The 26,615-nt window shown below is 44.1% G+C and overlaps 2 protein-coding genes across 12 annotated transcripts in view; both read right to left on the bottom strand.

Annotated features, from left to right (window-relative positions):
• Window positions 1-524: 524 nt before the first annotated feature.
• LOC114551158 (probable ribonuclease ZC3H12C) lies at window positions 525-16,213 on the bottom strand. 2 transcript variants are annotated; one of them, XM_028572292.1, is made up of 6 exons: window positions 16,092-16,213; window positions 7,170-8,044; window positions 6,871-7,010; window positions 6,527-6,761; window positions 5,555-5,661; window positions 525-5,300 (listed from the first exon to the last, which is right to left on the bottom strand). In XM_028572292.1, exons 2-6 carry the CDS (start codon window positions 7,973-7,975, stop codon window positions 3,718-3,720), a joined length of 2,871 nt encoding a protein of 956 aa, XP_028428093.1. In that variant the 5' UTR covers window positions 7,976-8,044; window positions 16,092-16,213; the 3' UTR covers window positions 525-3,717. The 2 variants fall into 2 exon arrangements, with proteins under 2 accessions (XP_028428093.1, XP_028428095.1); XM_028572294.1 differs by lacking the exon at window positions 16,092-16,213 and adding an exon at window positions 11,919-12,061.
• A 1,277-nt stretch (window positions 16,214-17,490) lies between these two features.
• LOC114550835 (mitogen-activated protein kinase kinase kinase kinase 4) overlaps window positions 17,491-26,615 on the bottom strand; it is a 39,075-nt gene continuing 29,950 nt past the window's right edge. For 5 of the 10 annotated variants that reach the window (XM_028571736.1, XM_028571738.1, XM_028571739.1 and 2 more), the window contains 12 exons: window positions 26,198-26,376; window positions 25,912-26,041; window positions 25,184-25,486; window positions 23,649-23,766; window positions 22,256-22,426; window positions 21,953-22,096; window positions 21,511-21,645; window positions 21,153-21,253; window positions 20,916-21,065; window positions 20,670-20,829; window positions 20,340-20,479; window positions 17,491-20,243 (listed from right to left, as the gene is read on the bottom strand). In XM_028571736.1, the coding sequence (XP_028427537.1) occupies window positions 20,160-20,243; window positions 20,340-20,479; window positions 20,670-20,829; window positions 20,916-21,065; window positions 21,153-21,253; window positions 21,511-21,645; window positions 21,953-22,096; window positions 22,256-22,426; window positions 23,649-23,766; window positions 25,184-25,486; window positions 25,912-26,041; window positions 26,198-26,376 (1,815 nt within the window). In that variant the 3' untranslated portion in view covers window positions 17,491-20,159. The remainder of the gene's footprint in view (window positions 20,244-20,339; window positions 20,480-20,669; window positions 20,830-20,915; window positions 21,066-21,152; window positions 21,254-21,510; window positions 21,646-21,952; window positions 22,097-22,255; window positions 22,427-23,648; window positions 23,767-25,183; window positions 25,487-25,911; window positions 26,042-26,197; window positions 26,377-26,615) is intronic. The other 5 variants (XM_028571742.1, XM_028571743.1, XM_028571744.1 and 2 more) reach the window with 3 other exon arrangements.

Raw genomic sequence — 26,615 nt, 5'->3', positions numbered from 1 at the left:
GCTTCGTCGACCAATCACATGAAGTTTAGGTCAGGAGACAGGGAGCTTGCTCAGCCAATAGATAACCCTAACCTGATACAAGCAGGTGTGTGTGTGTGTGTGTGTGTGTGTGTGTGTGTGTGTGTGTGTGTGTGTGTGTGTGTGTGTGTGTGTGTGTGTGTGTGTGTGTGTGTGTGTGTGTGTGTGGGAAGCAGACAGAGAGGGTGGATAGAGTGGGATTTGGCCTACTGATGTCTAATAGATAGAAAATGCATTGGAGATGACACAACTAAAAGTGTACAGACCTTTCTGGGGAAACAACCTAACTAGTTTTATATTTATAGTTACAGTGTTTATTTTTGTTTCCCCTGATTGCCAAGACTTGGGTACTGTAAGTACTGTTATTATTACGCAAAATAATACCGGGCTAAATGTTACTTTTACAGGAAGATAATACGATACAGGGCTTTCTAAATGAAATATTCTAAATGTTCTTTTAAAATTGTAATAAGTGTGGGGTGGAACTACAACAATGCCAATGGATATCACATTTCGAGGCAGTACTTTAATGAACAATCACAGTTACAGTAAGAATGTTATATATTCAATTAGTTACAGGGCTATTCTACTACTGACTAATTTGAAACAGGATTTTCATTCTATCAGTGTTGTGGCCTGTATAGCATTTCAATATCTGCAGCACAGAAGTCAACTTATCATAATCATTTCCATTATCGCTACCTATGGCCAAGTGCACTTCCAAAGAAAACAATGTTTGTCATAAAATGTATGTCATAAAGCAAATTTGGGATGCATTCCAAAATACTCTTCCTGATCCTGAAATTTCAAGCCTTACAGAAAACAAATAGCATTGCCTCTTGACTTTATATGGTAAAGAGGCTGGTGTTGTGAAATCAATACTAACGGATATATGAAACAAAAAACAGAAAAACAAGTCAGTTTTCTATAGAAGTAAGCCTAGAGGCATCTCAACAGCTACAATCATCTCACAGTAACATCAGGACAAAGCTTCCAGGACAGAAACACAGCTATGTACACAAATTAAACACAAGGAATCATGCAGAAACCAAAACAAATCAAAACATGCATAACAGTTAGCTGAACATAGTTCAGAGTATTGGATGTGTCATAAGCACAATGCCATGAAGAGGCATTACTTTTGGCCCACACTCAGGTGCCACACTGACACACAGTGCCAGGAGGCCAGAGAGAAGGCGCTTCTTCAATACACACAAAGGTTCTCTCTCATCAACAGCATCATTGTACAATTCATTATTTGTACAATGTGACACGTTTGACAGGAAAGAAACCTGTGGGCTTTATGTAGCTGGCTTGTAATGAACTGGATGATGAGCTCACTCTGTAGACTTTAATTCCTTTGTGGCCATTTTGAACTTGCGTTACACTTTGGTTGGGCTCTACCTGATCAAGTACACCTAAGCTAGTCAAAGATAGGCTAATGCTGCATTCAGAATATATAACGCCCTACTAATATAAGTGCAACATTTGCCTGAATTTCAATTTTTGGGCCATCCCAGCATATGTTATATCTGAACAGGTCAGGTGTGTAATTACACAAGGACATGTTGGCATAAGCTTCGTAAGTACTCAGGGAGCCTCCTGTGTGTGGAGAAATTAAAACTCTTCTTCAAACTTCCACCCTGTAATGCACTGTGCACAAAGATGTTTAAAGATTTTTGTCCTTAAATACACAAAAACACTTCCCATTCCAGTTAGCTAGCTCAATGTCTGTCCACATTTGAGCAGTTGTTATTCTCGAGATCTCTTTACTGACTGGATCAGTTCTGGTTCTATGAAGACCTCATCTTTTTCTAAAGGCAAACATGGTCTTATACATTTGCAAACAGTCCAGGTAGAGCTTTGGTAGAGTGTTACAGACATTAAAAATGGCCACCATGGGATATGGGACTGGCCCAAATATAAAACTTTACTTATTAAACATGGTTGGGGTTTATTCACTTAATTCTTGATTTAATAGAAACAATAGAGAAGTGAATGATAAAACATAAATTATCTATTATTCCAAGCATAATGTTGTATAAGGTTACTTTAAAAGGAAATAATAAAGAGGCTAAAAAAGCTTGAAATGAACTGACCCCAACCCTAACTGTGAAAAAACACACTTTTGTTTTGAAGTGGGCATTTAACAAGTAAACCAAAGCATATATTTCTCACATGATTGAATTGGAGCTCCTTTAGAAAATAAGCCAGCTTTAAAACCCAAAAGCACAGATAAAGAAGTTGTTACCTAAACATAGTAGGCAGACAACTCCTCTTGTTTCATAACATATTTGAAATAATTGTCTCAAAAGCAATTTCCACAAGATTAAGAGTTGGAACATCTCGTCTGGAACATAACTGTTGTCAATGCATTTCATCATATAGCAATACATCAAGAGTGTTAGATACTGATCAACAAGTCCATGTACTGTATATAACATCAGCGACTTAGTTAATGATACAATTTGTATCAAACAAGGATTTTCTCTGTCTAGCATGGATTCAGCTGGGATCTGCTACAGACAACAGTTGACGCTGTTAGTCAAAAGCCCAGCGGGGGGGAGTCTTAAATATATTTACAATACATACAGGTTTTGTTCTGATGTCCAGATGTCCTCTGTCTGTAGCAGATGCCAGAGTTGACCCAAATGAAAAGGGCCAGAGAGAGATAGAGATAGAGAGATAGAGAGAGAGAAAGAGAGAGATGTCCCTTACTAAAACTAAGGTACACACGACAGGGTCACCCATCTCTACAGCTACAACTCTGACCAAAATACCGACGTCATCTCAAATAAGACGACCATCTTTCAGACACCCATTTTTTACCAACATGGAAAAATCCCCACAAATGGCCACACAACACACACACAAAGAGATTAATACAATACACAGACCTTGGTCAAATAGTAGTTTGAAACTGTCATGTGATGATGGATTTGCCACATAACACATTAAGAAAATTATTCAGTGAAATCTGTGACTCTTTTCTGTATAGTTATGAGGTATAAAAAAAAATCCCATCTCTCTGGCTTTACACATGAAAGAAAATTTGCAAACACCGTTTGACTCAGCTCTGAGAGTAAGTACAGTGTACAATGCACATTATGTGTGTGTATAGTCACTACAAATCAGAATCATAATAGGTGGTGGAAATACTTAAATTATCCTTCATATCTGATGTATGCAATACCAACTCTAAGTTATGATTTGGCTGTAAAAAAAAGGGCCTTTTGAGCATTAAGAGTCCTGCATGTGAAATACACATAATAAGCTAATAAATAAATAAAAAAGACTAACTGGGCAGGTTACACATTGGAATAAGTTGCACTTTGTGCCAAAGTCAAAGATTTCGTCAAATGACTTGCTCTCCCCACACTTCTTAAAGTTCAGTGGATTTAGTTGTCCCTGCACAATAACCAGAGCTGGATTTGGATTACCTTTAGCATTTGATATCCTTGAAACCTATGCATTGTCTCATTAATGTCATTAAGAAAAGAAAAATCTATACATGGAGACAATCCAAAAGCATTCCAGTATTTAAAATACCACCATGCAAACCCAACGAGCTTTCAAGTGTTGCAAAGGCAAAGTTTGCTCTGCTGATGCAAACCACCCACCGTTTGGGTTTTCCTATTTTTACTCAGACTACATAACTGCTATTGGTTTCTAATGGGAGATCACACTTTCCTTCGTTCTTCAGTACCCCGTTTGGGCTTTCTCTGCAAGTATAGCAGCTGCCAGCTGCTGGGGGTCTGCGACGTGGGGGCTCCTGGCCATCACACGGCTCACCAGCTCCGAGGGGAAGATGTTGCACAGGTTGACGTACACTTTCTCCCTCATGTCCCCGTAGCGGCTGTGTGCGGGGGATTCTGGGTGCTGCGGCATGTAGGAGGGAGGAGCGTGGGAGGGCACTGCCAGGTGAGCGCTGTGAGGCGGGTACGGCGGGAGAGGGGTGCCGGATGGGTGAGGCGGGTGCGGAGAGTGGGCTGGAGGCGGTGGGGGGTTTAAGTAATGTGTCGGGGATGGGTGGAGAGCTGGGTGGGAGGTGTGGTGCTGGGTGTAGCCATCCTGTGCCCAGGGAGGGGCGTGCCAGGATGACTGCTGGGTGTCTGGCAGGCTCTGATAGGCAGATGGCTCGTACCTGGACGGTGGCAAAGCAGGCTGTCTGTAATACGAGTCCCAGCTGGGCAAAGCTTTTGTCCGGTGGTGATGGTGCGATGTAGAGAGGTGTTCATACAGATGCGAGTCTGACACACTCTCTCCTCGCGTGGGGGCCAGGCAGCGGCCGAGAGGAGAGCCAGGGGGGTGAGGGTTGGACTGGGGCAGTGAGTGGTAGTCGCCTGGGCAGCTGGAGCGTGCAGCCAGCAGCTGGTGCTGGAGATGAGGGGGCAAGGGGTACAGAGGGCGCTTTGGGGGAGCCTCCGGTGGAGGCTGATCGTGAACACAGCTCTGCCCACGTGCCATACTCAGGTGGTAGCTACGCACTCCTGTATTAGACGTGTGGCTGTGTTGGATATTTGTGTAATCGGCCGGATGAAGGCCACACAGTTCATGGTTCGATGCGGCATGGTGGGGATACAGCCGGCTGTGGGGATTAGCAAAATGGATGCTGTCTTCCAGTAAGGTCTCTGGGGGGCACCCGGGACACGGCCTCTCACTGTACGAGTCGCAGCTGCTCCCGCAACTCGTGCTGCTTTCGCTGCCGCATTCGGAGCCGGCCGAACCCATCGAGCCCACCCGCATGTCTGTGTCATTGGGGAAGCGACAGTCTGGGCTCCGTCTGGAGGAGAGACTCAGGCCAGAGTAAGCACGCGTTACTGAGTAGTAGCTCAAGTCTGGAGACTCACAGTGAGGGTAAAGGTCATGGCTGGGGGCTGGTAGGCTATGAGGGGTCACTGCTCTGGACTGCTGGTCCTGGGGAAGGCTGAAACTGGATGAAGGGCCCCCTGGGGCTGAGGACATGGGTACACTCACACTGCCACTGCCACACATACTGTTCTTCTGGCTTTCCGCCCTCCCCTTTGCCAGCTTCTCCTCAGCATCACTGTACGACAGAGCTCGGATGCTTGGGTCGGACTGCCTTTTCTGGGCGCCTTTTTTTGCCTCAATGCTGCCAGCTGGCACACTGTGGCTCTTCACCAACCCAGTGTCCCCCTGGTTTCTCGTGGCGACACACGTCTTGGCACTGGCACGCAGCTCATCAGCCACAGCACGCTGAGGCTGAGCACCTCTTTCTGGGTGGTAGTACTTACACTTGTGGCCGTAAGTGCACTTCTTTCCTGGAGGCAGAAGGTGTCACTTTTATTACACAGTAAATATACAGAAGAACAAACATTATGCAATATGTGACCGGCACAACTGTTGAAGACACACCACTTCACCACCACCCCCACCTAACGCATACATAATGCGATCAGTCAGATTGGCATTTGTGTGTTCTTATAGCCCAGATTTTAATTATGAAAATTAAATGCGTTGTTATTTCTCTGTGTATGTGCATTTAGGTGAATTTTGTGCATATCCGTGTTCTCACCGTATGGACAAGGCTGTTTCTTCTGCTCAGGCATGACAGGTCTTTTCCTCAGGAAGTTGTCTAAGCTGGGGCCATGACGACCAAGAGGGTCATCTGGGGGCATGAATCTGAGAGAAGGGAGGGGATGGTTAGAAAGGACAAGATAGTTACATGGCAATAAGGACAATAGTGTTTTTAAAGGTCCCATGGCATGAAAACTTTACTTTATGAGTCTTTTTTTACATTAATATGCGTTCCCCCAGGCTGTCTATGGTCCCCCAGTGGCTAGAAATGGTGATAGGTGTAAACTGAGCCCTGGGTATCCTGCTCTGCCTTTGAGAAAACGAAAGCTCAGATGGGCCGATCTGGAATCTTGCTCCTTATGACCTCATAAGGAGCAAGGTTACCTCCCCTTTCTCTGCTTTGCCCTCCCAGAGAATTTGGCTCTAGTGGCTGTAATTCTGCACCAAGGCTGAATTTCGGGAAAATACAGTATTAGGGGACCACTAAGGTCTATATAAAAGCATCCAAAGAGCACCATGTCATGGGACCTTTAAAAATAGGTGCATATTCTTTAGGTTACATCTCTAATTTTCAATGTAAAATGATTGGGGGAACTGGAGGTAGACAGAATAAAACAAGCTGTAATTCTCCTTTTAAAATCTTTTAGAGAAATGGAAAGATAGTTTGGATGTGTCTGTTTAGACCATCAGCCGAGTAAAGTGAGCATAAAATGTTCCAATGTTCCAATTTTTAAAAAAAGTGAAAATGTCAGCTGTCGCGGCATTTGTTAAACCAAATGTCAGATGTGATAGAGTAATAGCTGGGAATGAGATACGAAAGGTGAACTGTAACTAAGATCTCAGAGTTCAAAATTACAGACACAAATCCTAAATGTCACAATTCTTTGAACACATCCAAGTCCTCACATCCAAGTCATCAAGATCGATCATATTGACAGAATAAGTCCCTCACTGATCCACCTCTACTTACTTGTCATTGACAAAGGAATACATGAGCAGCCGCTCATCGATGAATTTCTTCCACTCAGGCTTCTCATTAGCCAGGTCTCGGTAGTTATCATTTGAGACGATGATGCCGTCTGACTCATAGGCCAGCTTGACGATGAAGCGGTCGTCGTAGCAAACCACGCGCCGGCCTTGGACACGCCGCGAAGGAGTGAAGACCAGGATCTTTTCCTTCTCTAGGCGACGCAAGATCTCCTGATCTGTGTCGGAGGGAGTTTTGGTAAGGTTGAGAAAAATGCTGTGCCAGAATAACCTCCCAACTTTATCAAATGCGTTGTGCGTTTGTTTCAATCAGCCTGCTGCACTGACCTGTTATAGGGGCGTCAGGGCGGGACTGCTCTTTCCTCCACGCAGGCACAAACACTGTGATGTCATGATGGCCACGCTCTAGGAACCAGTCTACAGCCAGCTGGATGCCCTGGCAGGAAAACACTTCCTTGTTGCCATGGCTGCAGGACATAGTTAAGAGGCAGAAGATAACAGCACATTGACATCTGGGGTTTTAATGTAGGTTAATCAGAAATAAAACACATACTATGACGTAAAAGGGTATTTTACAGTGATTTAACTATGTGTCTTTATTAAAACTGTTACCATAGACTGCTCACCTCATCGCTACATTACTGCCATCCACCACAATTGGCCGCAGGTTGTCCTGGTCACACAGAGAGTCGGACGGACAGGGCGAGTCTGACCTCTGGCTGTCCAGCAAATCCGAACAGGCACAGGAGGACGAGGAGGATGAAGAAGATGAGGTAGAGGCTAATGATCCAGCCGGCTGCTCGCTGTCGGACTTGGTGCCCAGTTTGACCAGCTCTCCCAGTATGTCATTGATGAGGGTGTCGGGGCCAAGCTTGGACAGCACCAGTCGCACTGTCTCCTCAAAGTAGCCCAGCTTCAGGGCAAACTCCAGCTTAGCCTGGTACTCCTTCCCGCCAGCCTCGGCCGCTGGCTCTGATGAGGAGGGATCGGACGGAGGCTCAGGTGGGTGCTTACATGGGGAGCTGGGTGAGGACTGCGCAGGGGTGTCGTGTTCGAGGTCCGATGGGGGTTTAGGCGGGGGCTCAGGAGGACCCTCAGTGCCCAAGTCCACACACTGGGTCCGACAAAGCGGCTGGTGGGTGTTCTTACTGTGAGTTAACCCTCCTTCTCCTCCATCCGGGTCAGCGAGGGGGGCGCCGGAAGATGGCGCCAGCTCGAAATCTGCATCAGACCCGGCATTTTCCTCCACCACAGCCGGTGGAGGGGAATTGGCGGTGCTGCTGTTGCCGGAGCTCTCCCCCTGCTCCTCCATAGCAGGGGGCACGTCAGCACCGCCAGCCTGCCGGTCGGCCCCTGCTACGTGGAGATACTCCAAATCCAGCCCCAGGTCGAGGTGGCCTGTTCCTGCCTCCACATGGTCCTTCTGGCCCATGGATCTGTCACAGACATCCAGCACACTGGGCTGACTGCTGCCCTCTCACAAAGCTCGACTCATTGGTGCCTAAAGGAAGAGAAAGAGAGGAGGATGGAGTGAACGTGAGGTACATTTAGGAAATTAGGTCCTGCTTACATACTGCATCACTTCAAAAATCACTTAGTATTACTTGATCTACATTGTAAAACCAGCTTAGCTCAGTGAGGGTGGTCATCATAATTAAGTTGATTGATGAAGATACCATGAAAGTAATGCAGTGTCTGAAAATCTGAAATGTTCTTTTTCTAATGATCACAGCTGGAAATCAAATGAAAATCTATTGTTCTACAGGTTGAGATGACATTGCTGACAGGGAAACTGGGTAACTCCCTTAAGTGCAGCGAGATACTTAAACTAATATTTGGGAGAAATAATAAGTGCAAGTGGTGCAACCAGTCCACTGAAATGCCTGGGGACTCATTTGCATGTTTGGTTACATGATAATTCAGAGTCAACACTGACTGTCACTTTAGGAAAATCTGACATTTTAACTTTATTTTCCTAGGAAACGTTTTGCCTTAGCTGTTTACACTGGCTCTGACTGGTTGTCTCGGGCAGTTGGGACTCCGCTGAGGCACAGACTGGCTGACTCAAAGACCCAAGGGGGCCTCTCTCACCCTAATTAAGGGATTCCCGCGTTTTTTTTTAGTCTGGCCCCAGCGTGTTTTTATAGGGCCACGTCACAGCACATTAATCTAATGGTCAACAGAGGGTGAACTGTTTTAAAAAAAAAAAAAAAAAAAAAAAAAGGCAGCAAGCCGTTAGCGATGGTCCCGGCAGACCCTCCCCCCTTACATTCTACCTGGTAATTAAGTTCCATATGCTTCTTCCCACTGGGGTGGTGGAGTCACTCATTAAAACACTGAGGGGCTCTGAGGCTACGGAGCCCATCAACATACTGCATTCAAGCAACAAGGGCATGGGATCTGGTTAGGCTTATCTGATTGGTGTCAAAGGTTTAGCTGCACACAAATTACAGGGAGCACTTTGGAAAGTTAATCTGAGGTCAGGAAACTGATATGTTAAACTGTAGAGGCAAAATTACAGGCCTGCTGTATTCTGACCGGACAGAATGAAGTCTAATGAAATTTCGGCTCGAAAGTATTTGTATCGAAAATAAAATATTTTCCCAGAAAACAATAACAGCGAATTCTCTAAATGTAAATGTGCAGTTAGACTTAGCCTAAAGCACTTTACTCAAAATCATCTGGACTCAAAATGATCTGGACAACCCGGATGATGGAAGGGGAAGTGACTTAAAGATGGTGGGTGGGGGTGGGGGGCTCGTGGGCTGGAGTGAGAGCGCATTTTATGAAAAAGGGCTGCCTAGCAACGCGGCTGAGCTACTGTTGCTAAGCTACAGCTGTTGAAAGCATTCTCCCCTCCAAATGCCAAGACAGAGACTGCAGCGTTCAGTCGGCGACCCGCCTCTCACACACACTCACACACTCTCACACACACACACACACACACACACACACACACACACACACACACACACACACACACACACACACACACACACACACACACACACACACACACACACACACACACACACACACACACACACACACACACACACACACACACACACACACACACACACACACACACACACACACACACACACAAGGAGGGGCTGGCTTAAGTGTGCCTCACTGGCAACCCATCCCGCCACCCAAGACAACAATAGACCTGCTATTAGGACTGGGACCTTGGCATCAACGAATGTGGGCGTTGATGGTGCCTATGCACATATGAAGACACACACATACACAAAGTGACTCTGTGACTGAGTGGGGGCTATTGGGAACATTTTATGCTCACTCTACTCAGCTGATGGTCTAAACAGACACATCCAAACTATCTTTCCATTTCTCTAAAGCTTGCTATCATCCAGCCTAAACTGGGAGAGAATATGTTGCATCAGTTCATCCCTATATAAAACCTCACTACTATTATAGGTACAGAACTGTGTCATTAGCAACAAGTAACAAAAACTGTCAGATTCGTAATGCTATGTATTCTTAGATCAGATAGCGCCTTCATTTAAAAAACTTGGCCAACTTCACACTATTTTATTTAGACAAAGTTCTCGTACAGCAGCTTGTGTTTAACATTCAACATTTGGCTTCTTTGTTAAAATGGGAAAAACATTTTTGTTTTGAATTAGTACCAAAACTCAGGTATCGTATCAGCACTAGATGATACCCAAAGAGATGATCATCAAAAAAGTATTGACCCAATATACAATGGGATACATTCACAACAACGCAGAATAATGAAGTGGTAATGGGTTCCTGACCCATCTAGTCTAGGGATGCCACTAATCATTCATTTCATTATCGGTTATTCTGCTGGTGATTTTCTCGATTAATGGATACATTGTTTTGTCTATAAATATCATAATCCTGTTTTAGCTGCTTAATGGCGGAAATCTGAATAGTGTGCTTTTCACTGTTGAAGCCTGTTAAATGTGTGATCTGATTAAATGTAAGTGGTAGGATTTAAAAAGTCTTCTAGTGTGGTCCAAGGTCCACAGAATAATGCATTCAGTGCATTGTGGAATTCCCAAATGAGACCAACGGCAGAGCCACCTCATCACCATCTCCAGAGCTCCAGGCTGAGTGGGTGCATCTTTCAAACATCAGCAGCACTGCTGGCTTTGATGGAGGCAGTAATGAATATGTAACACAGCCCTTACAGCGCTTTGTATCTGGAAGCTTTGTGTAAAAAAAAAGTGTCTGTGTCTGTGCAGTGGGTCAGAGAGGGGGTAAAAAGGTTTGGGTTTGAAAGGGTGGGAGGGGGGGCCCGAGGGGTTGTCTGGCGGTATACTGCTGCATGCCTGATACTGTGCAAAAAGGTATTTGTAAAAGGGGGCTGTCCCAGTCAGAATAATCAACCAGGGGAATACTCTCTGTGTCTGTGTGTGTGTCTGTGTGTGTGTGTGTGTGTGTGTGTGTGTGTGTGTGTGTGTGTGTGTGTGTGTGTGTGTGTGTGTGTGTGTGTGTGTGTGTGTATCTAGATGGCGCTTTCCCCGCCAGCAGCAAGGCAACAGACCTCTGCTGAGCGGTACTCGCAACTGGTGTCTCCCCTTCACACACGCACGCACACGCACACAATAGAGCGAGAAAAAGGACGCAGCCGGTCTCTGACTGACACACACACAATCAGATGTGAAAGACACACACAGACACACACACAGACACAGACACACACACCACTATTTACTTCCTCTAGCCTCATGTGACCCAGATAAGAAGCTTTCTTTCTGTTATCTCCCCCAAAACCACACGGCACTGGCCCATCCCCCCCCATCAAGTTTCATATCAACACAGATCACACTGTTTGAATGTCAGACAACTAGCATAGCTGCAGGCTAAAGCAAAGTGTAGGCAGGTGTAGTGCTGTGCTACAAACTCTTGTGACTGGAGGCTGCACGTAAAGCTGTAGTGGTTAGACTGACAGTCACAACTGGGCCCCGTGGTACGTGTAGTTCACAGTAAGACTACTTTATCTTTTCTGTACAATATTTCATATCCAAAGCCATCATTAGACAGAAGCTGGACTGCACTTTCTCCTCTTTATTCTGAACTTAGCAATGTGAACTTTTCATGACTGACGTCTATTTAAAATGCAAGGAAATTCAGTGATTTAGGTCATGTCAGTTAAATATTTAGGTAGTTCAGCATTAAAGTGATTTAGGATGCTGCAGCCCCGCTGCCTGACAAGCAGATAGCACTTCTTTAACTAGGGCCCTTTGCATAATTTCAATGGCCCTAATCAGGTATGAGTAAACATCCCAGTTGCTTTTTTAAGATAGAGATCAGAACCGCCACAGAAAGAGAAGCTAAAAAGTAAGATTTCAGTATATAAATCAGGTGATAGGCACGCTTACCAGGCCTTAGAAGATCAACAAAGAATGAACAAAGTCAAGTAGATCAGCTCATTTCCGCACATTTGAATCCTTGAAAAATCAGACTGGAAAACACTGCAGGCGAAACGGAAAAGAAACAAGTCCCAAACTTCCCAGAGCAGCTACATCCGAGGCCGACGCTTGTCTTTGCTGCAGGTACAGCAGAGCATCCAACTCCAGCCAAACGCCTCTGTCCTCACTGTCTGAGTGTCTTCCAGAGCTGGGTTTTTTTCTCTCTCTCTCTACAGGAGCAGGCAAGTTGGACAATGAGTGGCAGAACAGATGGACCAACAATGTCTGCCATTCCCTCGTTTGGAGTGGCTGCTTTTCCACCAATCAGAGCACAGCTGCCTTATAATGAGCCGCAGATACGAGGGGAGGAGGACGGGAGTGGCTGTGGGCAAATGCCTGCAACACCCAGTTACCCCAAGGCACGCGTACTCAACACACACACACACACACACACACACACACACACACACACACACACACACACACACACACACACACACACACACACACACACACACACACACACACACACACACACACACACACACACAGAAAGGGCTTTGCCCGTGTGGCCGATGAATCAATGAGGGGGTGGGTGGCTGAACAATAGAGCTGCACAATGGGATGCTGGGGGTGGGGGGGGGGGGGGGGGGGAGCTGCAGTGTGAAGGCTGCTGCTATTACGGCCCTGGGCAGCAATGGAGAACACCTGGCTACAGAGCACCACAGTCACTCTCCGCTCTTTGTCTCGGGCTAGGGGTGGTGTTTCAAAACAGAAAGAAAAGACCAAGGCTGGCTGAAAGACTGGCGTGGCCTTTAAGAGAGTGCAAAAGGAAAGAGAGTGTGGCAGGGCTGAAAGGGGAAAAAGGACAAGTGTGGGGGGCAAGAGACATCAAAAAGTTTTATGTCCTCATGAGTACGAGGAGGGGACTTGTTCCTCATTGTTGCAGCACACTTGGGGCAGATGACTCGGAAGCACACAACTCTGCCTTTCTGTCTTTTATGCGATTACGGAAGCCAATGTGCAAATAACAGAATTTGAATGATTTCCAAATAAAGTCCCGTCCACGTTAATAGGATATCGAAAGTAATATAATAGCATAGTTATTTGCAACAGTGTCACTGATGCAAATACATGTTAAAATACATAAATGTTTCCCATTGCACAGTTCACAAAAAAAACTTGCCAACAGGGAGAAAATTAAGTTTTGACTGAACTACTTTCGCTGGCCACTTCAGTGCTGCAATACTCATTGTAGGAATATGCATGCAATATTTCGCTATGTGGCACTCTGGAAACGTGGAGATAAAATAGATAGAGTTGAAAAAGGAGAAAGTTAAATAACATGCACCAAGCAAGCCAAAGACGAATATGTATTAGCTTTGCATCAGACTAAATATCTGAGCTGTCTACACATCCCAAAGACATTTTCTACTAAAACAAAAAGGACTCTGGATCCAAACCAAGATTTTCAAATAATAGTTATAATCACATACTGCACAATAATAATAATAAGCGACTTTGAGTCTTTGAAAAGCACTATATAAATTCAATTTATTATTATTATTAATGGTCTTCACCTTTTTAACATCACTGTTTTCAGAATAGTCTATTATAAGATGTAAGAATAAAATAAGTAAAAAGGTCGACTAATCGTTTCAGCGCCAAAAATCATGTAAGGAAGGAGAAAGGCAAATTTAAGATCTTTATTGTTCAATGTGAATTCATGACTGCTGAGACACAGTGAGAAAAAGAACAATTAGCGTATTAGTCAATTTATTTATTGTTTCAGTCAAACTGCCAAACATTCTCTGGTTCCAGCTTCACAGCTGCTTCCCCCCCCCTTTTTTTTTTTTTTTTTTTTTTTTTTTTAAATCGTAAAATGAATTAGGACCGCAACTGATTATTTTCATTACGGATTCATCTGCAGATTATTTCCTTGATTATTCCATTTATTATTTTGTCTATTAAATGTCTCACAGCCCAAGGAGATGTATTCAAATTGCTTGTTTTGTTCACCCATCAGTCCAAACCCCATCAGTCCAAAGTTATCCTGTTCACTGGAATATGAAAAGCATCAAATCCCCAACATTTGAGAAGCTGAAACCAGAATGTTTTTTGATTTTTTGCTCAAAGAGCATGGCCCAGTGTCATAGTTTTACATAAGACTGGAAGGCAGCATGTCTGCCAACAGAAATATTAATTTAGTGAGATAAGGTTACATATCAAGCACAATTTATCTTGGCAGCAAGACGTTATGTATGTAATGTAAAGCAACAAAAAGCAGTCTGTGCGTCAGTGTGTTTTAGTGTGTGTTCTCAGTCGACTTGCCAAATAAAATAAGAGTCCTTTCAGCTTAGTGGCTCAACAGGAAACCAACTGCCTGATTAAATAAGAATGTGCTCTGAGTCAGAGATAAGGGCGATGAGGGGAGACACAACAGCTGACCAACTGCACAGTATCACACAGACACAAGAGCACCCTGTTGACCATCTGTCTTAACAAACAGGTGTCTGTGTCTCCGTGTGTGTGTGTGTGTGTGTGTGTGTGTGTGTGTGTGTGTGTGTGTGTGTGTGTGTGTGTGTGTGTGTGTGTGTGTGTGTGTGTGTGTCAACAACTGCAGCACCAGCAGCAGGGTGATCGTTTTTCCTCTCAGGAGACAGATTACACTGAATACAGAAAAAAAACAAACTCAAGCTATGGAGTTCAGTAATGGTAAAAGAAAAGTTTTGAGAAAGGAAACAGCACAGACAGATACAAATTAATTCTTTGTAGCATTGCTTTAATTTGCTCTCAATTCATGTTCTTGATTAATCTTTGGTCTGTAAAAAACCCGAAAACTGTGAAATATGCCCAACACAAGTTCCTAAAACTCAAGGGGACTTCTTAAAATGGCTTGCTTTTTCTTGACCAACAGTCCAAAACCTAAATATATTCAGTTTATTATCACTTTAAAGTTTACAACTAGAGTCAGTAAGTAGGCCTACTCACAATTAAGAAGCTAGAACTAGGGACTGTTTGGCTTTTTTTGCTTGAAAGACTATTAATTAATTAAGATATGAATTACTATTTTTAAGGTTTTTCAGCACAATGTAGAATCGAGGCCAGGTCTAAGCACATTTCTACCAAGCACTGCACCTAAACAGCCATTATAGATTAAGTCAGGACGTCATGGCAACACTCATCAGCTCGGGGTCTGCTGCATGCATGTATCTTTCAAATCAATACTGATTATGTGGAAATCAGATAAAGTTTGAAGATGAATGAGGAAAGGCAAACGGCCGAAACAGCGCTGCTGCCGCTCTCAAACCAATCAGATCTTTAAAATGCAATGAAATTAACATTTTATTTGCAAGTTAACTTAATGACTTCTAACTGCGGGTTGTAAGAAGGATCTTGTGCATTAATATAAGAGGGGTTGTTTGACTACATCAGCCCTTGAAAACGGCCCTTTGCAAAGAGCGTTGGAAGAGCCAAAAAGCAGCAGCCAGATTTCCAGTCCACAGTTAAAAAGTCAGGGAGGATGTAGGCTACAGAAGTTAAAAGAGAGGAGGAAATAAAAAGACAGCTGCTGCTGCTGCTGCTGGGGCTCGTGCTCACACCACCTCCCCCTGCCCATCATCAAAAGCTGTGAACCCAAACCCGGGACTGCTACTGCTCGGATCCTCAGGGAGCCATGATCAGCCACTGGGTAACAAAGACACAGCTGTCAGAGACAGCACATATACAGTTGAACACTAGACAGGTTGAAGAAAAAAAAACAAGACTGACAGGGTCTGCCGTACGTTCCCCTTCAGGATTCCAGCAGAAAAAAATAACTAAGGAACTAAGGAAGCTGGTGTTTTGCTCAGGCCTTCTTCACTCCAGAGCACACAAACTCCATTTCCTCTAGTTGAAATACATTTCCACCTGGTTTTCGAGTCAAACAGGTGATGAACATCACAGCAGCATCCGCCGCCGTCCGCCTGTTGAAGGGGCTCCAACCCACAGAAACTACATAATGGTTGTTGGGGAGCGCGCAGGAGCGTGCACGGTCACTGCAAACCAACACCGTCACGACCTCCCTGCAGCTTTCGCCCACACCAACCTGCAGCTCCTCTAGCTAACAAGTCCGCTCGGCTAACGCTGTATACGGGTACTCACCTGGTCAGGGCCGCCGCTGGAGCCGCAAGATTAGCTTTGTGATGAAATGAGCAAATGTTCCCATCGCATACTGGCGACGCAAAACATCCGGCCGGATTGCAGCGTGACCCAGCCAAACTGCGTCAAGTTACACAGAGACTATCGAGGCGGCTTCCGCTCTGACGGTATTTCAGAATAAAAGCAAATGCGTGGTTCAATTACGTGTTTGAAGCGTTTTACGTTGAAAAATAGATGTGACATGGAAAACTTTTATTGTTCAAAATACAAAATTTGGTTTGTGGAGAGAAAAAAAGGTTGATAACCCTAGCTTCCGGAAGCTATATTATTCACATTGACCTCATTTGCAATACATTTCTTATTTGGAAAAAACAGATAATGTCTCTATAATAAAGTTTAAGATAATGCTTGTAACCCATTATTAAACGGTTGGCGTAAATAGGAAACTATATGGTACTAGCTACTATCGAGGCCAACTTTACTAAACTGCCAACATGTTTGGGAAGCATATAAAGTGGGAAGGGCCGTGAAGTGCGCAACGCTACCATCTTGTGGTCAAAATAAATAATTAAGAGTAAATTTAAATTAAGATTTTTTTCCTCACTGGAATATTTATTTATTTAGTTTACAGAGATTTTCTAGCATAAATTGATAGAATGCGGTGTTAAAAGGACGTTTTATAAATATTTGCTAACCATTTACAATAGTATGAGGCATGTGTTGGAACAGAGTTTGGGATGGATACCCTGTGAAGATTGCCAGGATATAGAATAGGTGAATTAATATGAATGAATATTGATACCAGGTAAGCCAAGCAAATATTTAGATGTGATATACAAGAAAATGGGCTTTAACATAAATGTGTACTTAATACTTCAACTACAATTCAAATTCCCAAATTGTATTTTACTCCACTACATTTATATGACAACTTTAGTTTACTAGCTCACAGATTATAATTTTTACATGCAAAACACATGATTTACTTATTTAACCAGGAAGTCCCATGACATACTTGACTTCTTTTACAAGATTGGGGTAGTTAACACAGTCACATAACATTTTTAATTTACATTTAAAAATTGCATTAGTCTAATTAAAATAGTTACATTATTTGTGAAACATGTGTATGTGGCTTTTGCATGCCTAGTATGTAGTGTTTTAAGTTTCCCAGTTCATAAAATATGATGCATTGTTATAGATGTAACAACCCAACGGTGTATAAAATAGTTCAAGTTAGCTCCACCTTGACAAAATACTACTTACATACACTTACAATGTATCAGTACCTTTACTTTTGATATTTTATGTAGATTTAGCTAATAGGTACTTTTACTGTAGTAGTATTTTTAACACAGGAATTGTATTGGAATCCTAACTGTTGAAATCAACGACCCCACACTGTAAATTACTTCTGATTTTATTCAATGGAAAAAAGACCTTCAGGAAAATACAGTAATTCCCATAGTACACACAGAGAGGACATAAATTAGAGAGGCATGGCAGAGAGACGTTTGAGGGGGGGGGGGACATGTCACCTGGGTGGTAGAAAACATTTGATCCATGCTGCCACACAGCCAGGGGTACACTGTGCACTAAGCAGGATGTAGAGGAATCTGTGAAATCACACTCTAGACATGTGTAAACGGGAGCAAAAGTTAATTATTCCTGTACACAAACGTCTAAATGATAGTACAAAAAGGGAATACAAAATACAAAAAAAAGGGAAAAACTGCCCTCAAAATAAACCATAAATATTCATATCGATGCACATTGGTTTAACAAAACAATTGCTTCTGTAAACATTTTCAACATAAGGTGTGCATTACAATTTAAAAACCACTGCAGTCGCATACTTGTCTGAAGGGTTACATAATAAAAATAGCAGAAACAAGACTAAAAACTAAGTCAGAGTTAAAAATATGCCGCTTAGTTCACGCCGTCTGAAGTGGTTTTGTAACACTGCTGTTAGAACGTGACTTTCTTTGCCTTTCACAGATGATCAGGACAGTGAAAGCATCTCATTCCCATGTTCTGCAGCTCTCAGCAGGTCCCACCTTGGACAGTGAAGGCACCACCTTTACTGAGAGCAGGGTCAAAGAGTTAAGTTTAGTGGGGGTGGGGAGGGGGGAGAGGACCTTGCAAATTCCATGAATCCCATTATATAGTTTTCTCATTTATACATACACACAGCTGCAGGATTGATTCTACATTTTAACAGGGGAATGAGACTGTCTAAAATGAACATGATGTCTGACGTGACAAACAAGTCTTGCCTTGTCATTCGGGTTTTAAAGGATGAGAGGAAGAAATGTAAAAACAAAAAAACGACGCCAATTCAATTCTGGGATGGAATAATGATCCTTCAATCCAGACTGGACTGAGTAAACAAACTAATTGCCTGTCTGAAGCTCAGAATGGCAAAAGGAGGTCCAACATTGTGTTTCTACAGTACACAAAATCCAAACTTCTTCACTTATAACTTTTAAACCTGCAGAGGATTTTGAGCAGTTTTAAAATCAGCCGGAGACCCTACTAAGGCAACGGTTTAGCTAAACGTTAAGCTAAAAAGTCTCCTTTAAATTTGGAGGATAGTGTAAATGTGAGATTCAAACGTCGTGCAGATGGAGGACAATCAGCTCATCCTGATTGTGTCCTCTTTTTGTGGAGTGTGATGTTCAAAGCTTCTTCTCAGCCCTCTGGATCGATGCACACTGCCTTTTATTCCCTTGTGCCCACTGGCCTCCATGCTACCTTAATGACCACCTGCTAATTCTGCATGTCTAATTCACAGTTTATCCTAGCCCTACTTATGACTGATGTTAAAGGGAAAATCCACCTGAATTAAAAAATAAAAAACAGCTTTTGGTTAATGCATATCACATTTCGGGGTCCATTTGTGGTTTTGGTTGAAGAGTTTTCATATTTCCACTAGATGTGAAAATGTGCAACTGCAATAGACAAAGCAGATTAAGGGAAAGCCGGTTGATCGGAGAAGCAAATTGCAACAATGACAGCTCAATGATAAATAGGGTGGATTTTTCCTTTAAAACTCATCTATGGGTGTGTCCTGCATTGTTATGCTTTATTTATGTGCAGCAAATCACATACAAAATATACAGTGTACGAAAAACTGGAGCTAATTTAGTCGATAACACCAAAGCAACATGCTGTCATAAACAGGGCTACTTCTGTCCGACATAACCTACAGTACGTGAGGCAATGTGGTAAAAGACGAGATAGTGTCTGTAAAACCTGGGAGAGTCTGACGCCTACAAGGTTGATGTAGTTAGTATGTACAAGCTGATATCCAGTACCCTGTATTTAATGGATATAGATCAAGAAGGTCCCTTAAAAAAATCTTCACTTTAAGGAGAAGGCAAAAAAAGTGAAGAGAGGCAGATTTACATGTCAAGCCTTATTTATGTGGCGGTGAAGTAGTGTTAAATGACATGCTTGACGTTGAAATCTACCGTGGTGGGAATAGGTATTAATTTCACCTGAACAGGACCGGGACTAGACACAGCTACAAACGGCTACACTCAAGGTGTGGCACATAAAGTATTTGCCTTCTGCGATACAGTAATAGCTGCGTTTAGCCTCTTTATCGTCCCTTCAGTCATTCACATGCTCAGTGTTTTCGCCATTCACACACGTACAGGATGCAAAGTTTTTACTATGACACATAAAGATTTACCATCAACAGGCAACAGATCCCACGTCCTGCAGAGGAAGAGGAGGAGGGGGATCGGCTCAAAGGTTGGGTGAGAAAAACCTAGAGGCTCATCAGGGGTTTCTGTTGTCGTAATATAGTTTACTAGTACACTCAGTGGACACGGACAGAACGCACCTCCTCGCCCCTAAACACACACACCCGTCCCTGGCTTCTTTTCATGATTACAGTCCTATCCGTTGTTTGTTTGCCCGAGCAGGTCGAGAGGAAGCCGTTCCCTCCATCGAGATGCTCAAGGCAGTTCTCTTCTTCATCGGCGTTGGTCATAGTCACAATCGTCATCTGTTGGTCACTGCTTAGGTATGGTCGTCGTGTTGGCTGGTGTGGTAGGATGTCGACTACCAGCTCATGAGGGAAGAGCGTCCCAGCGTCATGAAATACACCTGGCTGGCACCTCCGGCGCGCACGGAGGCGAAGAAGACCTGATAGACGGGGAACAACGAGAAAAATCCATGATGGACAGTTGGAAAATAGAGAGAAACCGTAGGAAGGCAGGCGACAGAGAGTTATGTTATCACCTTGTCATTCCTCTCACAAAGGAACTTGAGTCTCTGGGCTCTCTTGTGCATGAAGACGCCATCCAGGTGGCCTGTCTCCACTGAGCGGATCTCTATGGCCTTCTCACCCCAGCCCATGATCTGGTTTGACCTAATGTAGGCTGCTCAGACACAGAGGGAGATAACAGAAGGGATGACTAGAGGAGTCCAGTTTCATTAGACTGTTCAAATTTAAAAGAGACACCACAGTTTCTCTCGCTGAAGAACCGATAACAGACTGAGCCTGAGAATAAACTGAGCCTTTTGCGGGAATGAGTCTTGTTTTGTTTTTTTGTTAATGGCCCCGCTTACCCACTGAAGTTGGCATTTCTCCCCACTGCAGCACCACGTCCTTGGTGATGCGCCCGTAGGTGTTGACGTAGACGCCCTCGTCCTCGTAACACACCAGCAGCTCGATCCCGTCAGTGTTGGGCAAGATGATGATAGCATGGCACTGAATGCTGGTCTGGATCTAAGGGAAGAATAAGGAGGAAGAGTTAAGAGAGTAAAGCACATGGGGAAAACTAAGGTATGAACAGACTGCGCTGAAGCGCTTACATGCGTGGGCAGGTAGATGTCGTAGACGGCACCAGAGTCCACATCCACAGCATGGAAGCCGGAACAGGAGCCATAGATGACCTTTAACCTCTGGCCTTCCTCCACCGTCAGGTCAACCAGCAGAGGCTTGTGCACCAGATCACCAAAAGACTAAAAGACAACCACGAAGAAATAAGTTGTCAGGTCAACTTACATCTTGGGTGTGTGTAATTCTACTTGCAGAATGACCACGTTTACCTTAAACGCCATGAATTTGTGGTAGGGTTTGGGTGCCCAGGCGTACACCTCCACAGCGTTCTTCAAGGCCAGCACCAGGAACTTAATCCTCTCATATTTCACTGGAATGAAAAGCAAGTCATTTGTGACTGATAGTATTGCTTGAAGTAAGGCTTATTTACAAATCTTAACCCTCTCTTAGGTTGTGTGTTTGTGTATGTGAGTAGAGATGTAGGTCAAGGTAATGTCTAATTTCAAATAGCCGTATTGTTATTGCATGTTTTTCAATGAATTTAAGTCCTACTTAAACATATTGGGAAAAGAAAAGAATTAAACCCTCTCTTAGGTTCAGGAATCCGTGACAGACGAGGAAACGTACCGACTTTGTAGTGGACGCAACCCTCCAGGTCGCCCACATTGACCCAACCCTGCTTCTTCTCCACCTCAGGGTCGTTGTGCAAAATCTTGTTTCTCAGCCACGACAGGTAATACACTCGCAGCTTGTTCTTTTTACCTGCAGGAGGTGGAGTTTGATTGAGAGAAAGCTACAGCATGTAGTCACAATGTATACACTGTGGACGGCATGTAAACAGAAGGTTTATAGCCGTCAGTGTTGCAAGCGACAACGCAATGACAACAATACGTTTTCTGAGATGGGTCAGACTCTGGCATTATATATCTCCAAAGAAAATAAAAGATCTCTAAATAGTCAAACCAATAAAACCATCCAGCCATCCATCCCTTCATCACTACTTCTACATGATTGAAAATGAATGGAAAAAACAAAACAATATCTGTGTTCAGTAGCCAAAGATGTGTACCTGATATGGTGACCAGGACATTGAGTCCCTCCAGGACGTCCATCTGCTGGATGCGTCGCCTGTTGATCAGAGGGTAGACCTTCCCCTGACCGCTTCGGTCCAGCAGCATCAGACCGCTCTCCGTTCCCACCAGCAGGTTCACTCCTGGAACGGGCAAACATAAATCAAACACCCATAGTTCGTAGAGCTTTGGTGGATACCAGAGTATATTAGGTTCAACAAGCAACCGCCCTACTGAGGTGTTTCTGAGCAAGACCATGACTCCCCAACAATGGTTGTATGCAGCACACTGCCATAACTTACCCCACAGTGCAGCACACAGGATCTCAGAGTTGAACCTCTTCTTGTACTTGCGAATCTCTGGCGTGTCGCTGGGCGGGCGAGTGTTGACCGGGTTGACGTTGACCACCGAGCCTTTACGGGACGGGTCGGACCTCAGCGGGTCTGCAAGCCGTCCGTCCGGCCCAAATGCTACTGGAGGGTGCACATAGAGGTCAGGCTAGATGCCATCATGTGATTTAATTATTAATGAACCTGGTGCCAGGTTTGAACACATGGTGCCGTGTACGCCTATCTAGGATTGGGCATCGAGAACCGGTTCCTACTTAGCCTGGGAAAACCCTGACAAACTTCTGGCAAATTTGAGATTTGCTCTGCAAGTCAGTCTGGCCAAGAGCCCATTCAAGCCCATTTCCGATTTTCCCAAATCGAGGCGCCAATCAACCGTTGAGGCGGGCTTTACACGATGGCGATAGCGCAGCGACGGCAAGCAGCTTTTTGTTTACATTCAACATGATGGCCACCGAAGCGCAGCGCAGCAACCCGTTGATGCCGCTGTCGCTGCTACGTCACCCGGATCGTTGGTCTGATTGGTTGAAGGACTATCCAATTGTGCCCGGAGCCATTTGAGCGGCAACCGTTGGTGATCCTTTGGAAATGGGCTGTGAATGAACGTTCCCCAGACCCACTCTCAGTTACAACTGAGAATGGTGTAGTGTCAACCAGGCTAGTTCCTACTTTGAATCATTTAAAAAAAATTACAATTCAATTCAATTCAAATTCAACAATTGGAATTGTTTATGTATTGGAATTGTTTGGAAAAAAATTTGGTTCCGAATCTGATCATCGGTTACAAATTTAACAGCAAGTTTCTGGTTTCCGTAGCGCCCGCAGTACTTCTATACGCTTGTTGTGTTGAGTTTATTTTACGTTGAAAAAGCCCGGTAGAACTGTAAACCACCATTGAATAAAAATAAACTTTTCCTCTTATCTTTGAAATAAGCATGTGACCCGTTTGAACTCCACCCCTCAAAGAATCGGAATCAAAAAGGAAGAATCGGAATTGTAATCAGAATTGTTAAAATCAAAAAGATGCCCAACCCTACGCTTATCTGTGCGTTTATCTTCACCCAACTCTTCAGTTTATTACCATCAATCTTGTAGTTGTTACAGTAAAGAGGATATGGGACTATACTGACAATATCCCCTGGCATAACACTGTACAGTGTTCAACTTGACTCATCACCTCAAGCTCAGAGGTTTCACAATTTCTTCATCAGTGCAGGAAAAAATGCTGGCGGAGAAGCTGCTGCTCATAAAAACTCTCTCAAGGGGAATTGAAGTGGACTACGTTCAACAGTTTTTAATTACTGCGCTGCCCTCATAAATACATTCGCTCAGTTAGTTGTCGACCTACCCATGTTGTTGAGGGAGCTGCCGCTGGATGGAGAGACCTGGAGAAGACGAGGGTCGATGAAGGGAGTGAAGGAAGATGAAGACTTGTGTTTGGACATGGAGTTGCTTTCTGACTGGGACTGAGAGAGATTTAAAGACATTTAGAAAAACGTTCAACCGGTTCTTAACCAGCATAGAAAACAATGTAGAAAACTGGACTTTAATCATTTAGGTAACTTTAGAATGAAGTGAGGAGACAACACAACGGTTACACCGACAGGAAACAGTGTGCCCAACACAATCAGAGATTAGGCCTTTGGTCCAAAAATGATTGTTACACTGATTTGTAAAATAAAAATGACTGTAGATTTATAAACTACAATAGCAAAAGGCCCCCTCTGTTTTGAATGTATGAGTTACAGTTCTACGTCTGGGGACTCAAAATAGCATTCAGCTTAATTGTGTTCAATCAAACTACATTTTTATGACCCAAACAACTGGTAATACATAGTTGGCCCAGCAATTCAAGTTTGTGACAAATTAAATGGAAACGATGACGTGCAATTATGTTAGTTTTTTTTAAAGCAGAAATGTTAAGAGAGGAAAAACATGTGTGACAAGAAGAAATGTGTGGAGAGAAATGAGAAATGATCGACACGCTGGCTGCTGTGAAGTGCTAGAGGAAAAAGCTGCCTCACAGAGGAGGCTAGTAATTCCACCACCAGAGATGAGCATTGTTTGCGACGCATGTGTCACACCACAAAAGAGGCGGTAATCTATAATAGTACATATTAAAAATAAATGTGATTTCTTCTCTGTAAGTAGGTCATGTGTGCTTGAGGACTGGCAGTCCATTCCGTATTTAAATATTTAATTATATAGCCCCGTTTCACCCCTACCATCACACCAGGCATGCCATCACCCAACACTGCAATTGTTGTTAAGAGATGCTAGTTCATAGTTCACCCTAGAAGCTCCAGTTTAGTTTCCTCCATGCCATGACCATGCTCTACCACCAGAAGGCACCAGTGTTAGCGGCAACACAGTGCAACGCAGAGAATTGCAGGAGGGAAGGAGGTTGCAGAACCAGTGGTGTTAGCCAAGCCAGAAGGGGGCAGAAGAGAGCCAGAGTGAAGCCAGGACGACACAGAGGGGGTGGGCAGTGTGGAGGAGGCTCCAACCAACAATCAAGGACTGGACGCTGGGTGTGTACAGGCTTGGAGATGGTGTGTTTGCTACAGAGGTAAATTACCCAATCCTGCTTGAAATAACTAAAAGAAAATAACATTTGCAAATAATTTATTTTACCTAGCTTCAAGTCCGGGGAGAGGATGGCCATATAAAAAAAAAGTTAAATCAGACACTTAATAATACTTCTCTATGGGAGTCTTGGAGCGGTAAATCCTCTATCATTGGACACTGGACACAAACTAGATAGAACAAACAAATGCAACTGCTGTTTGAGCCAAATCTGCTTACTGTGCATGTCTAAGCCTGTACCACTCTGCAGCAGTCCATTCCTCAGTGGTTTGTCTCGCTGATGTGAGGGTGACATACCTCTATGGCAATGAGCTTGTCCAGGGGGTTCTGTGGGGACATGGCTGGACTGGCATAGCTTGATGATGAGGGGAAGGAGGAAGATGATGAGGAGGAGGAAGAGAAGGAAGGGATGGTTGTGGAAGAGGAAGGGGAGTGATGGCTCTGCTGGATAAGGTCTGGTAGGTGGTGAATGCGGCCGGCAAAGCCGTTTTTCTCTGCGAGGCCGTGGCTGGGGGGTTGAGGCTGGCCGTGGAAATTACCAGGGCCAGCCGAGGGAGAGGAGGAGGAGAGATTGACCAACCGCTTTATGTCAACGGTGCTCTGGAAGCAAGAACAGGCACACTTGGGCTCGAGCAAGCAGGTGGAGAGAAAGAGATGCATGTTTGCCTGCTAGTCTGCTGCTTCGTATTAACTCGCATTTACTGTCCTCTACACAAGATATTCGTTAAATTCATCTCTGGAGACCACCACTGATGAGCATGTCGCATTAAATGCAATCTATAATCACTCTGACATATTAGATTACCCATCTGTAAATGTGAAATGTGAAGCAGCAAGTCTATTATGACTAAAAACATAAAAAGCAATGTCGGAGAATGAGTGGATAAACAACACTGACGCTGGACAAAGAAAAAGGAAAATTCCATTTCTATCAACTTTATGCAAGCAGAATGTGCCTTTAACTTAAGAACTATCTTGATGCTAAACTAAGAAGTGGGCAATTCCTCCAAGTCTCCTCCTCTTACCTGTCTGATGACCAGCGTGCCATCCTTGGAGGGCGTAATGGCTTGGTCGCTCTCCGAGTCTTCAACCAGCATGGTCTTAGCTGACTCCGTCTCGCCGTTACTCAGCCTCCTGCGGAAGCCATGGGAATATCTGATGTCCGTAACCAGACCAGTGTTAACAGTCACGCAGAAAAGCCATGCAACACTTGAGAAGTGACAGAATACTTTCTTACAAAGAAAGATGAATGCAACAGACAGTGTGGGCCAACAAACTACTTTGACACAACAACATCACAGTTCTACCTACCCAGCCCTGGAGTCCTCAGCTCCTGAGGTGGACTCCTCTCCCGCCTCCTGGTCCACTTCCTCATCGTCTTCCTCGTCGGTGGTGCCCGAATCTTCGCTTGAGGAGGAGTAGTCGGTGACCTTATGGGGAGGCCTCACATCCTCTACCGCACGAAGCTCCTTGGCCAGAGCTGTCAGATCCTAAGAGGGACAGTAAGGAAGTCTTAGAGAAGACGCAAGTCCGATATTTTGGCAAATTTCAGGTTGTCTGGAATGAACCCTTTTCTAAATTTGTGCACCGACCAAATCAAAAAACTACCAAGTGAATTTGGTGCCACAAAAATACACACATTAATTCTAAAAGAAATTAACTAATCTTAAATACTGCGCAACAGCTCCTGCTTTCGAGACAACCTGAAATCTTGAAGTCATCCCTCCTC

Source organism: Perca flavescens, chromosome 24, assembly GCF_004354835.1.
Source record: "Perca flavescens isolate YP-PL-M2 chromosome 24, PFLA_1.0, whole genome shotgun sequence".
NCBI classification, from domain to species: Eukaryota; Metazoa; Chordata; class Actinopteri; order Perciformes; family Percidae; genus Perca; species Perca flavescens.
Note: the sequence above shows the minus strand (reverse complement) of the source record. Positions and strands in the feature narration are given on the sequence as shown.

Coding starts and splice junctions, on each gene's coding strand:
- LOC114551158 (XM_028572292.1), bottom strand. CDS start 7,975: ATGGGCCAGAAGGACCATGTGGAGGCAGGAACAGGCCACCTCGACCTG. Junction 6,762..6,870: donor CCCTGACGCCCCTATAACAG/GTCAGTGCAGCA, acceptor CCTCCGACACAG/ATCAGGAGATCTTGCGTCGC. Junction 5,301..5,554: donor GAAACAGCCTTGTCCATACG/GTGAGAACACGG, acceptor TTCTGCCTCCAG/GAAAGAAGTGCACTTACGGC.